This window comes from Coenobita brevimanus, chromosome 40 (assembly GCF_032717465.1).
Source record: "Coenobita brevimanus isolate Jiangsu-jjx chromosome 40, ASM3271746v2, whole genome shotgun sequence".
NCBI classification, from domain to species: domain Eukaryota; kingdom Metazoa; phylum Arthropoda; class Malacostraca; order Decapoda; family Coenobitidae; genus Coenobita; species Coenobita brevimanus.
In genome coordinates this window covers 1,449,637-1,465,996 of record NC_136993.1, presented here as the reverse complement: position 1 = coordinate 1,465,996, position 16,360 = coordinate 1,449,637, and the positions used below count along the sequence as shown (strand labels likewise).

The following is a 16,360-nucleotide window of genomic DNA, read 5'->3' as shown; positions in this document are numbered from 1 at the left end:
CTTATAGCCTGATTTACCGTGAGTGTTGTTGGAGGGTTGTCTTGTAGTGGAAAGAAAAAAAAAAAATCTTAGTGATAGTTATAGCAGTGTTAAATTTAAATCAGTGTATAGATATATGGTAATTAGCTTGGGGAGATAGGAATGGTATAGTACGCCACTTTCTTCACTCCAGCTTGGCAGTGTGGCCATACCTATCAAAAGGAATTTGATGCATTTTAGTGAACAGAAGATTTGGAGGTGCCACTAATCTGAAATAGTCTGTGCTATTATGATGCCTTACTTTCAAAATATTTTTCATTAAGAATGAGATGCCTAGTTCTTGCAGTCTTTCAGCTGTGGATTTTTTTGCTGTCTTCATGTTGTCAGAAGTGAAAGCACAGTAAATGAAGGAAGTTTAGAAAACAAAGTGAATGATGTAAGTGTAAGGTTTGCATCTCTTTTCTCTGTACAATTTACCATGGAATTTTTAATACATTGAAAGATCATAACCATTCCTGAAGTGGTTAACCTGTCCACAGTGATAACTTATTTCATATACTCGTATTTTATTGTTGGGATTTTCAGATGATATTGTTTGGGTTAGGAGAGAGTTCTTGAAGAGGGATTGTTAGATGAAAAACTTCATCAGCCACGTCTTGTAAATCCTTCGTCATTTCAATAAAATCGTCTGGTGGTGGCATGAGTAAAATTAAGATTGTCATAACTGTTGTTATAGCTTAACCCTGGTCTGTTTGGCTGAACAGACCTCTCAACCACAAATAAGCAACTGTTTCTGTGGGACCATCTTAAAGGTACAGTACGGTACCAACACCGTGTAGGGATCCAGTCCCACCTTATGGTAGACAGCACCTCACCAGGGTAGGACCAGGGTCCTTCTCCATGGCAAGGTGCAGGGAAATAGGAGGAAGTTTGGCTCCTGGGTGGATGCCACAGCATCTCCACGCAGGGTACACAGCACCAACATGTATAGGCTCTCCTTCAGCACCTATCATAATAGTGAAGAGGCATGCAATCTCTTCTGCATTAGTTGATGATGAACATGGTATCGTTGTATATTTGGCAAATTTACAATATATGCTAAATTTAAGATCACCTTGATAGTACATAAATCTGAAAAAGTGTATGTGAAAGAATGAGGAGACATTCATTGACCGTATGCATCGGGAGAGTTGGATAGAGGAAGGGAGGGGGTTAGTGCTGGTGGCCAATCAGTCAAGTTAGGGTGAAAGGAATTATGAGGAATTTTAAAGTGTTTGAAAACTTATTCGTCTCATTGATTGGTCTTGTTATATTTACAAAAACTTTGGCGTGTGAGAGGCATCTCCTAAGTTGAATAAAGTCACATGGGAATACTGCAGTAAGAATAGATGAAAATCTGATGTTTTTATAGTTGAAGGGTTAGTAATGGATGTGGTTAATAGCAAATGAGCCAGGTTTGAATGTGGTGATTGATGACTAAATGCCGCAAGTAATTGTACTAACAAACAGCAGTATATATTCAGGTACACTCAGTAAAAAAACTATCTTTACACAGGTTACCCATGGTTTCACAGTGAGTGCTGTTGCTTAACGTGTTTATTTTTAGGGGAAATTGTTCTGACTGTTACATAAAGTTCTTTCTTCATGTTGTACTGATTAAACTACCGGCCATGTACAACTGTGAGTAGTACTGGAGATTATATTCTTTTATTTGCTGTTTCAAAATGTAAGACAGAAGGTTGTAAAGATAGTTTTTTGATTGAGTGATATAAAGGCTCACTTGCCCTTCCTGCATCTCATTGTCAGTCATAGATGATTGAATGAGATATAGTGGATGAAGATGAATATTGTCACCCACATATGGATGATATAATGGAGCTCAGTCCTCTGTGTCATATTCAAACATCTGTAAAACCAGGACTGAAAGAGAGGCAGGGGAGGCAAGCTGATTTCTATCGTTGCCTGTAGAGTCACACACAAATCCACCAGCAAACACAGGCGTTCTTCACTTATGTTCATTGTATGTCAGTGGTTTCAGGATTGTGTTGTGCTTGAGTGTACACTTGTGTTCAATTAAAGTTGCTCATGGTTCACCTCAGTGTTGTTTTGAAGTTGGAAATGTAGTGGCATAGCTATGGTGGATCTAGGGGGGTCCAGGCCCTCCTAGTCAAACTTCTAATCCCCTCCTGAAACTCAATTATTTAATGTGTACAAACTGTAGCATTGGATCCCCCATATTAGGGTTTGCCCCCATCTACGACCCCCCCCCATTTGTTGAAACCAGGCTGTGCCACTGCAAAAGTAAGTTACTGTTATTTTTGTGTGGTGTTTTTTTAATGCTATATCCCCTAAAGTATAAATCCGAGGAATGTGCATTGCTTAAAAGTTGTTTCCTTTAAAGTAGCATTTTGCCTGTATACTCTCTGGACAGTAAGTGAGAGTACATAAATTATTGTGAACCAAGTGATTATAAGACTATTTAGCTTAGTTTATAGGGATTAATACTTTCTTTTTGCATGGTTTTATTTTAAGGATTGCCATGTGCAGTTTGTTATTAGGATTATTATAGAGATTAACCCTTATAGGATGAAGACCACTTGATTAAATAGATTGATGTCACCAAAAATAATATGTTAAATTATCAGGGTAGGATGATCAGAGTTATTTTTGAACCACAAGTGAGTTAAAAGCCATTCTTCATCTTATTAAAAACATTTAGTGGAGATTTACCCGGTGATCAAAATTTCTCATGTCCTAAAAGGGTTAATTTACTGAGATTTAAAATATATATATATATATATATATATATATATATAATTGATTAAATATAAAAAAATTTCCTCTGTTGATAATTTTGATATATATTTACCAAAAAATTTAAATTCCCCTGTGCAGCTGCATTTAAATATTCCATAATGTGAAGGTTTTGTGTTGTTTTGTGGAATTAATTAGTGTGGTGTGTGTGAGGGAGAGTTTGTGTAGAAAATTAGATGGATTTAATAATAATAGGTTTGTTGTATTGCATAGAATTTTAATAACTTCTCCTGGTTTTATGCTTTTGTTTTTTTTTTCTTTTGTATTTATGGATTCTTTCATTCAAGTTTTAATGGGAAAAATGGTTAGGATGATGATGATGACCATGTGCATAGTGAAGTGTGTCATGTATGTGAAGTGATTTTTTTTTAGTGATTTTGTGTGTGTGTGTGTGTGTGTGTGTGTGTGTGTGTGTGTGTGTGTGTGTGAATTTCAGTGATGTGTAATGGATTATTTGTATATTAAAATGGAAAGTTTTGGGATTATTCTAGGAAGTGGTGTGAATGAGGAGTTTGTATTGCAAAGTAGGGAATTTTTATTTTAAGAATTTAACCCGTACAATCCCGCCGTCGGCATGGTGCCAACAGTAAAAGAAAGTCTTAAACCCACCAACATGATGGTGCCGACAGCAAAATTCGAGCCCTGTAGCATCTCAAATTGCTTCAGTCTAGCTAATTTTTTGCTGAGGAGTACCTTAACGTATTGGCAACACTGTGTCCAAGCACTTGTAGCACTGAGTATGGTTCTGGGTTGGTGGGTAACATCAGTTGGCCACTGTCTGTCATAGCATAGGATGTCACGAAAAGTATCTGGGATTGGGTGGGTATAAAATTGCAAAAATGCCTGGCATGGTACGGGTTAATGTTGTGTGCATTTGAGATATTGCTTGTGTAGTGGATTGTAATTTGTGTGTGTGTGTGTGTGTCTGTGTATGTCTGTGTCTGTGTCTGTGTGTGAAAGGAATATTTGTGTAATCAAGTAAAGAATTTGTTTTTCTGTTTTGTGGGTTTCATGGATATGTTTAAGAGAGTAGACTTTTTACAGCATATCATTTTGTGGGTTTGTGTTTATAAGTTAGTGTAAACGAGTAGAAAAAAGTTTAGTTATTTTATGGATTTCAAGGAATAAGAGAGTAGAGTTTTTACAATAAATTTCTTACATAATTTTAATGTGTTTTGTGGGTTTGTGTTTGTGAGGGAGTATTTGTGTAGCGTTTGTGTAGTGTGACTCACCGCTCGTCCCCACACTCTCTGCCCACTAGCTGACCAGAGTGGCTCGCGTGACTCCCTCACCACACGCGACTCAGGTGACTCACCAAGCCTACAGCGTAATGCCAGTTTTACATAGCAGTGCTGTGTTATGTGGCTGCGGTTTTATGTGCTTGGCTCTATTTTATTCCAGTCTCGGTTTTTTTCAAGTTTCCTGCCACCTGTTTCAGTGCTCAGCTGTTGTTTATGTCTGTCCTGGTTTGTTTAGCTTTATATTTCCTGTTTTGCCTTCTGGTTTTAATCAGTTTCTCTCTCTCTCTCTCTCTCTCTCTCAAGTCCAAAACCTCAACTGTTGTGCCTCATATTTGGCTTATGATGTCTCTCTTGTGTCTTAGGCTTTGTAATAATTTAGTGCATATATTTTTATGCTTATGCGGCCTTTTGTGTTCTAGTTTGTAATTGGGCACATATATTTTGGCTTCCCTACGGTCAGATAATTATATGTGTAGGTGTTTAGTGTATTGATTAGTGTGAAGGCTAATACAGCATTTATCATTAATTTGTCATATAGCTGTGTGCATTTATCTGAAGCTTTTCATATTTTTATCTGGTTTGTATATGTATGTATTATTTATCTGGCCATAGCAGCTTACAGTTTACTTTAATTCTCTCAGGCGTCCGACACTTTGTCTTCTGGAAATGTTGGATGGGAGAGAAACACAGGTTAGAGCTTGAATTCTTTATTTTCTCAAACATTTTGGGCTACACAGAACCCATCATCAAAGAGTTTGAACAAGAAGTGGTACATTTGAGGCATTTATACCCCTGGAAATTCCCTTCCAGTTCTTGTCTTGTCACCTGATTAAGGGAGAGGGAATTTCCAGGGGTGTAAATGTCTCAGATCTATCACTTGTTGTTCAAACTGCAGCCCAAAATGTGAAAATAAAGAATTCAGGCTTTAATCTGTGTCTCACTCCCACCCAACACTTCCACTTGTCATAATGGATCTATTTATCTATCTATCTATCTGTCTGTCTATATTTATCTGTATGTGTCTGTCTATCTATAACTAGACACCATAATCGCATAAAAGGTGGCTGTTTATCTTTGAGTTAGTTGTTATCATTTACACTTTTCTCTTCTCTCGTATACGCCTCCCCAAACACTTCATGTGCAATTGAGACAGAGCTTTGAGGATGTTGATATGTGTCTGGCTCGGTAGATTACTTTAGTTGTATTTTGGTATATATTTTCACTTTCTCTTCATCAGTGTTTATTACTTTAATTATTCTGTGTCTACTTTTTAATCTGTGTTTTTATTATGTCGTTTAGCAGGAGATTTTTTTTTTTTTTTTTTTTTTTTTTTTTTTTTTTTTTGTGGTTATCTATGTTTTTATGTTTTTTTTTTCAGTGCTTAAGTGCACTTATTATCAATATTTTTTGCTATGAATGTTGTTGTTATTATTATTATTATTATAAGGAATGTTTAGTGATTTGCGGTACTTGGTATCAGATTACTTATACTGATTTACAGTATTCTCTTACTTGATATGTGTTATTGTTTTATATACTGTATTTGTTCGCTGTATCATTTTAAATTATGGCACAGTACCTGGCCTCAAACTCCCATATCTCAGCAGTGGTAAGATGGGATTGGCTGTTATTGCTTCTTTTATTAGTATTATAATTATTATATTATTTCAATTATATTATAATTTTATTTATATTATTCTTGTTTTATTTTATTTTTATTTATTTATTATCATTTTATTTTTTTACCAATTAGAGGAATGCAGTGTTATAAAGTAGTTGTGTAGATTAATGTTGTGTTGATTTTATGCATTTAATATTTATGAATGATTTTACAATTGTTAGTTGAGGTGATGTCTTATTTTATAGCAAAGTTTTCTGTCAATTTTTGTGTGTGTTTTGTATAATTTCAACACGAGGCTTATGTGAAATGTGAACCAGGTTGACTGGAGGCTGTAGTTGCCTTTACTGAAGTCCACTGTTCTCCTTTTAGGGGGATATTAAGGGAACTGAGGGATGTGTATATACCCAGGCAGAGAATCAACAGAGCCACCACTTACAAGTGTCAGTCACACACTTGTCCTAACAGTTCATAACTTAGGGAGAGTTTAAATTACCGGTACCTAAATAATCCCTGGAACTATTAACTCTATTGGGTGGTAACAGTATAACCAAATGACACCTGGTGGTTTAGTGGATTACGGTGCTCCAGTTGGGTGGAGCCTGTATGGGTTCCATCTGATGGGTGGATGGGGTTTATTGCTCACATAATGCCAGTCAGGGGTATGTGGGGCTTTTCACTGTTGCCTTAAATAGTGGGACTGAGTATGCCAGCCCCAGGCCCTTACACCCTTGTTGAAATGGGACAAATGTGATTGATGATGATCAGAGCAAAGTGTATCCCTCCTCAGTTTTGGGCTGTGTTGTGATGATCTCCATTGTGTTTGATGATGGTTGCACAAACTTTGTCTCCTTGTTGAAGATGCCTCAGTACCCTCCTAGAATTGGTGAATTGCCATATATGAAACAGGAATTTACCATGGCAGAGTAAAATAATTTGTTAGTGGCCAGAATAAAATACCAAAGTCCCTACTCCCTTAAAGGAATGTTTTAGACACATTTGAATGAGGGAAGAATGTTGTGTGTCCTCGTTGTACACCACCACCATCTGGCTGCCTTCTTCCTTGGAAAAAAAAAAAAAAAACCTGGGGTAGGATTCTCAGACATACATATGATTAATTCCCTGTTGTAACTTAGATATATTTTCACAAGAAGAACAAAACAGGGGAAGGTCTTGCATTCCTTTCCTTGGTCATCCTACAATAGTTATAACCTGGTGTAGTTTTCATGTTGTAATTTATTTAATGAAGTTAGAACAGGACAGAGAGGAAGATTCTGCATCCTCCTTGTTCTTCCTGCATATAAAAGCCTGGGTTATGACAGGGAATTGATTGTATGTGTGGTTGTGTCTCCTGATCTTTGTTATTCACATTTACGTATACTTTTTTTTTTTTGCCTGATTATTTGTGTACCAGCATTTCTAGATAGTGTATGTAGTGTTTAATTTCTCCTATATCTTTGGTTCATTTTCCATTTATTTATCCCCTTTAGAAGTAAGCTAAATAAAGCCACATGTCCCAATACACTTTTGTCCCCTTCTGAAGCTGTCAAAAATATTATTGTTAATTTAGTGTGTCAGTAACAAGGGCTCATGTATATAGTGTATTGCCTTTGTCATAGATTTGTTGACGTGTATTCTCGTCAGGTAAGGAAACTCCCCAGCACCTTTTCCTTAGCAGTTTATTTTTGGATATGGTTGGTTAATATCATTTTGTACATTATCTGTGCCAACTATGGTGATGTTTGAAGGATTTATATAATATAGGATAGGACAGTAAAGTGTAATAAACAAAATAATTAGCTTGGGAAAAGGTGTTAGGGAGCTTCCTTAAGTGACAAGAATACAGATCATAAATACATATACTGTCTATAGCTTATTCCCTCTAGTTATATTTACTTTGAGATATGTGCATGGCATGGAGGGTTCTTTTTATTGTATGGAATTGTTTATACTTATGTAATTATTTTTTTCTTTAATATTTGGTGGTGCATAAAAGCTACTCCATTATCATTTTATTTTTTCTTCAATATATTGGTGGTTCATAACACCTGCTCCATTACTGTGCATGGCTCTGAGACTGTCTTCACAGTAGCATTGAAATACGAAGGGGATGATCTTGGTTGCAGGCAGTGCTGGGGAAATAGTATTTTCACTCATTCTGAACCCCTTTCAGTTCAGTGACAGATTTTTTTGATGATGGTATTGATGATAAACCTGTTTCCTCATTACAGCCAGCAGTCAAATTTCTCGGTATCCTTCAGTGTTTTGTTGAATATGGAAGGGATACAGAAAACTCTTCTTATTGGTACCTTTACACCTGGTGTACATTAGATTAAATTATGTACAGTATGTCTTACCAGTATTGTGTGTTACCATATATTGCTTACCTTACTGTGTTCTATTGTCTTTGGTGTATATATGGCTTAGTGTTAAATTTCGTTAGTTGATTGCAGTGAAAGGTACGGTATCATGTGTGTGTGTTTGTGTAGTTCTCATCAATAGTTCCTGTATACCTAACCAAACCGATGTCCAAACTGAAGATCTGCTCTGAATTTGGACCCCAAGGCAGATCTAGTTTGGAAAATCTGTAGAACTTCAAAATTTAGACATGAGAGGAAATTACAGTATTAAATGTAACACCTCTGAAATAGTACTGAAGTCATTATGTGTCTCCTGAAAAAATGTTCAATCATTTTAAAAGCAGATGAGTTCCTTGTACAGTATTTTTATTTCCAGTAGATTTGATTGTTAGAAGTATTGGTTTTTAAATTGCATGTCAGAATGTATGTAAAGAATTTCTCACATTAATACTGTACTTTCGTCCATTCCTTTATTGTTTTGCTAATTGTATAACCATGTAGTGTTCAAGTGATGGGAGTGAAAGACACTGACATCTAGTCCTATACTTCACCCATCAGCTTGAGGATATTATTTTATTTTGTTTTTGCTAGAGACAGATGCCTTCATGTGGTGGCACTGATATGACTGGTTGGTGGAGCTGACTGGTTTTGTACATGTCCCTCAGTCTCCTCCCTCTCCCATAGGAGGATGGTGGACTGCAGAAGAACAGCTTTGGCCTGCAGTCCACTGGGTTCATGTTCAGGTGAGCCGGAGGTTGCAGCTTCCTCTATCCATCTTCAGGGGGATAGGGAAGTAGTTGAAGGACAGTTTCATACCAGGCAGTTGACCTTGCCAGTTACATCAATGCCACCACATGAAGGAATCTCTCCAGCACCAGATCATCAAGCAGCACCAAGGTTAAATTAAAACAATGCCAGACAGAGTCAAGCGGTCAGAAAATACTTGTTTATTAAAAATCTCAGTAATGTTTTCTCCGATCCCAAACAGGCTGGCAGGATGACAGTTTGTGTTCGCGGCGGCAGGAGGACTTCTGGAGTGAGGGTTATGGGTCGCAGGCATTTACCACCGGGCGTCGATCAAAGTTCCCTCCTCCACCACCAAAGTCGCGTCCCAAGACCAGCCAGACGCTTAGGGTAAGTTGAAAAAATTTTACTGGATAGTTGGAATGATGTTTAAATGATGGGGAGGGAGTTAGGATTGTTAGTGTAGGTTAGTGTAAAACTGTATGGTAGGGTGGCTTTGTTTCACATGGAAGCTTAGAAATAATAGGATAGGTTAATATAAGAGAACTGTAAGGTAAAGTGATTTTGTTCCATTCAAATGGTCAGGGTAAGTTGAATATTTTGAGATGAGGGAACAGTGATTGACAAGTTGGGAAGGGAAAAAAGTCCCATCCAGAGAAAGGGACCGTTTGACAGAAGAAAAGATACTGTACCTGTCAGATATTTGTGGTGCATTGTAATATTTGAGGATTTGTGTGGGGGATGATGATTGAAAGGTGGAGTAGGGAGATGACCAGTAGAAATACATAGTTTGGTAGCTTAATAATGATAAGACTGTTGGGAGGATACTGTTTGGTAAAAGAGATTGTAGAAGTTGCATAGGGTTAGTTCCAAAATTTTAGATGGTTCAGAGGGATGATGAGGGTAAAGAAGGAAAATGAGTAGAAATGACAGAGTAGGTGAACATACAAATATCATATGATAGAAAGACATTGGTTTGCAAAAGAGAACGTGGATAGGTGGTGAAGTGGACAAAGTGTTGGACTGAGAAATGTGAGGTGACAAGTTTAATCTCATTTGGTGTAGGAAACAGTTTGAGGATTTTGATGTCACCATTTACACTGCTCCTCCGTGTGGCCCCACCAACATATCAAAAAAACACCTCTGCTAATACCATAACACCATTTTTAAAGAATCAGAAGGAAAATTAAATAATAGGGTGGATTAGTCATGAAAAAAATAAACAAATACAGTACCATAACACCAGATTTCAGGACAAGGTAGGAGAGAGAACAGATGGTGTAGGTAAGTCATGAAAACACCTCCACATATACCACAACACCAGATTTCAGGACAAGGTAGGAAAAAGATTGAATTGATCAGGTAAGTCAAGAGAACCTCCACTAATACCACAGCATCAGAAATCAGGACAAGGTAGGAAACTGATCTGATATGGTAGGTAAGTCATGAATGCTCCACCGTTAATACCACAACACCATTTTCAGGACAAGATAGGAAAAAGATAGAATAGAGAAGTACATTAGTAGACACACCCCCAGTAATACCAGGACACCAGTTTTGGGAGTAGGTAGGAAAAAGATTGAATTGTGTAGGTAAGTAAAAAAAATAATCCTAATACCATAATGTCATTCAGGAGAAGTTAGAGAAATGATCCAATGAGGTAGGTGAAGGTAGGAAAATGATCCGATAAAGTAGACGAAGGTAGGTAAATGATCCAATAAAGTAGACGAAGGCAGGAAAATGTAGACGAAGGTAGGAAAATGATCCGAGAAGGTAAGGGAAGGTACGAAAATGATCCATTTCAGAAGGAGATTCATAAAACACTTCCACTAATACAGTTATACCACTTTTCAGGACAAGGTAGGAAAATGATGCTGTAAAATAGGGTAGAGAAAGGAAGAACCTATCCAGGAAAGTGGGAAAACGGAAAAAAATTGTCGTGGTGTTGATAGTAAAGTAAAGAGATTTTGGGAGCCATTTTCCCTATTACTAAGGAGACCCCAAACACCTTTTCCTTAGCAGTTTATTTTTGTGTGTGGCATATTGATTTGTGTTTGATGGTATATATACACCTAAATAAGACTCAAGGGAGTATTAAGCCCATACGGTACAGTTAGGCAGGATGATGATGATGACGACGAGGAGGAGGATGATGACGGTGATGATGATGATGATAAGAATGACGAGGAGGGGGAGGATGACGGTGATGATGTTGACAATGATAAGAATGACGAGGTGGAGGAGGATGGCAATGATGATGATGATGATGACGATGATAAGAATGACGAGGAGGAGGAGGATAACAGTGATGATGATGATGATGATGATGATGGTGGTGGTGGTGATTATGATGATGATAATGTTGGTGGTGGTGGTAATGGTGATGAGGTTGATGGTGATCAGGAGGAGGAGGATAACAATAATGACAATGATATTGGTAATGACAATGATAATGATGATGAGGATGATTTTTTATAGTTTATTCTAGCTGATGTAACACTTTTTTCTGCCTAGTAGAACCTGTAGTAATAATAATAATAGGAATAATAATAATAATAATGATAATATAATAAAAATAATAATAATAAATAATGGCTTCATCTAACCTCATCAGTTAGAAAAGTCTCTCCGTAGGTGAATAGAATCATCAGAAGTTAGCAAGAATAAATAGAAAATTGCCATCATAACAAAAGAGTCAGTATATTCAATGCAGTGACATCTTTAGCTACTGTTTTCTCTCTCTCTCTCTCTCTCTCTCTCTCTCTCTCTCTCTCTCTCTCTCTCTCTCTCCATGAAGCCTTTCACTACCTTCACTACAAGAGATCTCTGCTAATCAGAATAGAACAAACTATTTGTCATAAGAAAGAGATATAAATAACATCTATCACTGTAAGAGGAAAAGGGTTCAATATGCAGAGTAAACCACTAAGGAAGAGGTGTTTAGGTCTCCAAACCCGCAAAAAATCCATGGACTTGTACCCTCTCACACACCGAACCAAATTGACCCAGCTTTTGCCTGAGCATGATATAAAACCCATTGGAATGCTGGCAGCCCTAAATTTACCTCATGATTTGCTTCCTTAAGAAACACACACATTGTACAATGTTGCCTTTGTGTTTAATTTGAATGTCCTTTAAAAATTCAGTTAAGGGATTTAAATTTAAACTTATCCTGATTCCTTTTGGGATTTAAATTTAAACATATCCTTATGCCTTTTAAGGTGTTTATTATTGTTTTATTCTTAGTTCTTCCAGATGATATTTTAATGCAGTTTGGGCAAGTGTTCTTGTACTGAAGAGGTTAATGAAGGCTGCATATAACCTCTCCAGTTCAAGAAGTCTCTCCTAAGCTGAATCAAATCATCTGGAGGTGTTAAGAATTAAAATGTTAAAAATTATCATGTCAAAGGGTTAATCAAACATCATTAGATAACACAGATATCATTATAAAAAAATTGACTTTCATTGTGAACAAACACATGAACTAGTTTTATATTTTATTGTTTGACAGAGTACATAATATTGTTTCTAGGTTACATTTACATCCTTAATCAAAAAAATACTTGTGTTTAAGTATCAAACAACAAATATAGTTTTCTTATTCATTCATATTCAGTTGTTATGAAGGGCAAATATTTCATTGGATACTCTGATGACATTTCGGACACATTGATAACATTCATTCATATCCAGATTTTTCAAATATCACTGTTTAAATCCATAACAACACAGGAAATTCATTGTGTTATTTATTCCTAGGTGCGTTTAGGAGAGGTTAATTGTCGTATTTACTTATGAGAAGGATAAATAAATGGATCATGAGATGTATTTTTTGACTGTGTAGATGGTCCATTGCAAGAAGTGGAAATGTTGGGTGGAAGAGAAAGGCAGGTTAGAGCTTGAATTCTTTCTTTTCGGTAACGTTTTTGGTTTTGTGTAGCACAGAACATTGGAGAAAATAAAGATTTCAAGCTCTAACCTGTGTCTCTTTCATGCCCAACATTTCTACTTGATTATTTATGCTGCAAATGAATCTGTAATCCGATTATTTATGTTGCAAATGAATCTGTATTCCTTGTGTCTGGAATTAGTGAGGTGAAGTGCACTGCCACACAGCACGTTGCACTGTCAGCACGTCATGGAGCTTCATTCAGTGACATAGGACAGTCAGGCAATTCAGAATCTTTCTTGTGAGAGGTAGGGAATTCTGAATGTTTTTAGGAGAGTCAGGGATATCTGTGTGAAGCTAAACATACCTGTTTTATGTGTCTCAGAATTGTGGGAGTTTTTTCAGATATTTTAGTCTAGTTATGAGTTTATTTTACATTTTTTGCTTCTTTATTATTATTATTATTTTTTAAGTATTAGATTCAACACTGGAATTCTTTTAAATATTTGTCTACTTATAAGTTTATTTTGTGATATACATGTTGCTGTTTCTTTTGCCTAATTCATTTCTATAATTATTATTATAAGATGCAGATTTACACTTGAAAACTTAACAGGAGTACAAGGTCACATAATCCTTATATAGTAAACACAGTCAATCCATGTTTAAAATGTAGAATGTGTGCAGGGAAATTACTGGCTGCTTAAAAACTAACTAAATAAGTACCGTAAATAAATTCCACTGATACATTACTGAGGAGTTAAGGCACAAAGACAAGTTCTGACCTCATTAGCAACATTGTAGTGAATCATGAACAACTTCAGGTGATGAAAAAGAAGTGATAATTATTCAGCAAATTTCATAATGAAATAGCCCCAAGAAAAAAGAAAGTATATATACTCATTTTCAAAAGGATTACTTGTTCTCTGCTGTATTTCCTAGTTTATGGACATTCTTTCAGAGAATTTTAAGCTTAGTTTTTATTTTTCATTTTTTTTTTTTTTTCTACAGCATATAATTCTTCAGTTTTATGGTTCCTGTAGCTTTATTTTTTCATTACATTAGTCCCCCCCTCCCCTTTTGCAGCATAAGTTCATTTTTAACAGTTTTGCTGCAGGTTCACACTTATCTGTGCTTGATTAATGAATGATAAGGTGACCCATCGTGTGAAAGGTCTCCCCTAAGCTGAGTAAAATCATCAGACTTTCAAGATTTAATTAAATAGGGTAATTGATATAGCTGAAGTTGAGGGGTTAATATTGTAAAAGAACACCCAGTCCAACACCACTATACCTCTGTAAGGGCTAAAGGATCTGAGACTAGGCTACTGGAGTTTGAAATATAAAAAGAGTACGAGACTGCCCTGTATCTCTGCCAAAATTTAACATAATATCAGCGGGTCTCATTATGTGAGTGGGATATGTTAATGGAGGACTGCCTGGATAGCAAAAACCTATATAATGGAGTGAAAAATATGATAGTGAAAACTCATATAATGAAGTGAAAATTATGGTCGTGAAAACTTGTATGAAGGAGTACATAACATACGGGGAAAATTAGAGTAAGGTTAACTGATCTTGCTGGCATCACCAAATTTGGGTCTAAATTGCCCATTCTCATATCATCAGTTTCTGGTGGAGAGTGAGAGACTGACGAAGAGAGTGTATGTGAGTGAGGTGGAGGGGGGAGAGGGAGTGGGAGGCCAAGGATGAGATGGAGGGATGGAGTGGAGAGGTATACGAGAGAGGGGGGTGTGAGCTGGGAGCAGGGTAGTGAAATGGCAGGGGACAGAGCGACATGGAGGCGATTTATTTGTGGCCACCCCTTGCGGGATTAAGGCATCTGGCAATAGATGGGTAGATTGACAGTTTCCGGTATAGTGGATGCTTGTATAAGAGGACCCGTCTGTAGTAAGATAGCGTGAAGGAATGTTACTGCCCACAGTAATAATTTAAATGTATGATTGTGCAACTTTATTGTAGCCTTTGCTGGAAAAGTTAAAAATTAGACCAGTGGAAATGAGACTGGTAATGAATGTTTGTGGGTTAAAGGGAGTGGATGGAATAAGAAACATAGTAACTAATGTTAGATGTGGGGTAAGGCAAGAGAGAAAGAGAGACTGTGCTTAGAAGATGTTGTTATTTCGAAAGATTATAAAAGTGGATGGAGGGATGGGGTGGAGAGGTATATGAGAGAGGGGGGTGAGTTGGGAGCAGGGCAGTGAAATGGCGGGGGACAGGGCGACTTGGAGGCGATTTGTTTGTGGCCACCCCAAATGGGATTGAGGCGTCTGGCAATAGATAGATAGATAGATAAAAGTGGGTGGTTGAGAAGGATATAATGTACAGTATGAATTTGAAGGAAGTGCTGTTGACCAGGAAGAAAGAACAATGGCTGGATGTGGTAAATATGGGACGTTGCTATAGTCTTTGCCAAAAAAGTTAAAAGTTAGATCAGTGGAAGTGAATTTGTGGGTTAAAGCAAAGCACAGAGAAGTGAGAAGCTGGTTAATTTTTATTTATTTATCCATTTTAAATATGACTCGAGATGCTGTTTTTCTAAATAAGGATTGTTTTGTAAGTCCATATATCATTAGTGGTTATTCTTTCAACCCCCTCAGTACACAATCATTGATGAATAATGTCTTTTATTGTTAGTATGTGAGTCTGCTTTTAATTTCCTTTATTTACATTTGACTAACTTGGAATTCATAGACTGTTTTCGATTGCAAGGATTATGTTGTCTTACTTCATAGATATTAATTATATTTTTTATCATGTATATTTCTTTTGATAATTAACTTTGTCGTTATTTTTTATTTGATAATTGAGTTTTGTACTTTTTTTTTCCTTTTAATAATAATTAGACTTTTTAAATGATAATCTTCCTCATAGCTTAACAATTCTTTTTTAAAATTTAATTTTATGTATATAACAATACCTGATTTTTAAAAATTGCATTTAACTTCATTTTGTGTCTTCCTTTCAACTTTACTTTAGATTTTTGTAATATATTTTTCCCTTTGACATGACATAAATTTCCCAATAATGAATGTTGTGAGAATGACTGCATGGTCGCCCTGAGGTGAGGAACGAGTGGTAAGTGCCTGGTGAATAAAGGACTGCATATCACTGTGTTATGTCTCTTCATTTGATTCATTTCTGTTGCATTGTTTTGAGTGAATGTGAAGGATCTGGAAGTTTTGCCTGTGTTATTTCTCTTCATTGCATTAATATCTGTTGCATTTTTACATTTTTTTGAGTAAATGTGAAGAATATCGAAGAAAATTTTGCCTGTGTTACATCTCTCCATTTTATTCATTTCTGTTGCATATTGTATTGAGTGAATGTGAAGGATGTGAAGGGAAATTCTGCCCAATATATTGCCTATCATTATGTTACATCTCTTCATTTTATTCATTTCTGTTCCATATTGTATTGAGTGAATGTGAAGGATATGGAAGGAGATTTTGCCCAGTCTTTCCACTTCTGTTTTGCTTTCACTGTTTTTTGGAGTGAATGAAAAACTTTAGACGGTGACCATGTGACTGTTTTTTATTATCTGTTGCGTGAATGGCAAAGAGTGAAAGTAAATCTACCCATTATATTTTTTTCCTCTTGTCTCTCTTGGTTTTTGAGTGAATGGAAAATAGTGAAGTATATGAATGTGTGCCCCCTCCTCCTCTTTTTTTTTTTTTTTTTTTTTTTTTTTTTTT

The 16,360-nt window shown here is 36.3% G+C and overlaps 1 protein-coding gene across 1 annotated transcript in view; it reads left to right on the top strand.

The window, feature by feature from the left end:
* RhoGAPp190 (Rho GTPase-activating protein 190) overlaps positions 1 to 16,360 on the top strand; it is a 134,232-nt gene that overhangs the window by 59,750 nt on the left and 58,122 nt on the right. Inside the window, exons 21-22 of the mRNA XM_080270388.1 lie at positions 4,055 to 4,099; positions 9,001 to 9,146. Coding sequence (XP_080126514.1) covers positions 4,055 to 4,099; positions 9,001 to 9,146 — 191 coding nt within the window. The remainder of the gene's footprint in view (positions 1 to 4,054; positions 4,100 to 9,000; positions 9,147 to 16,360) is intronic.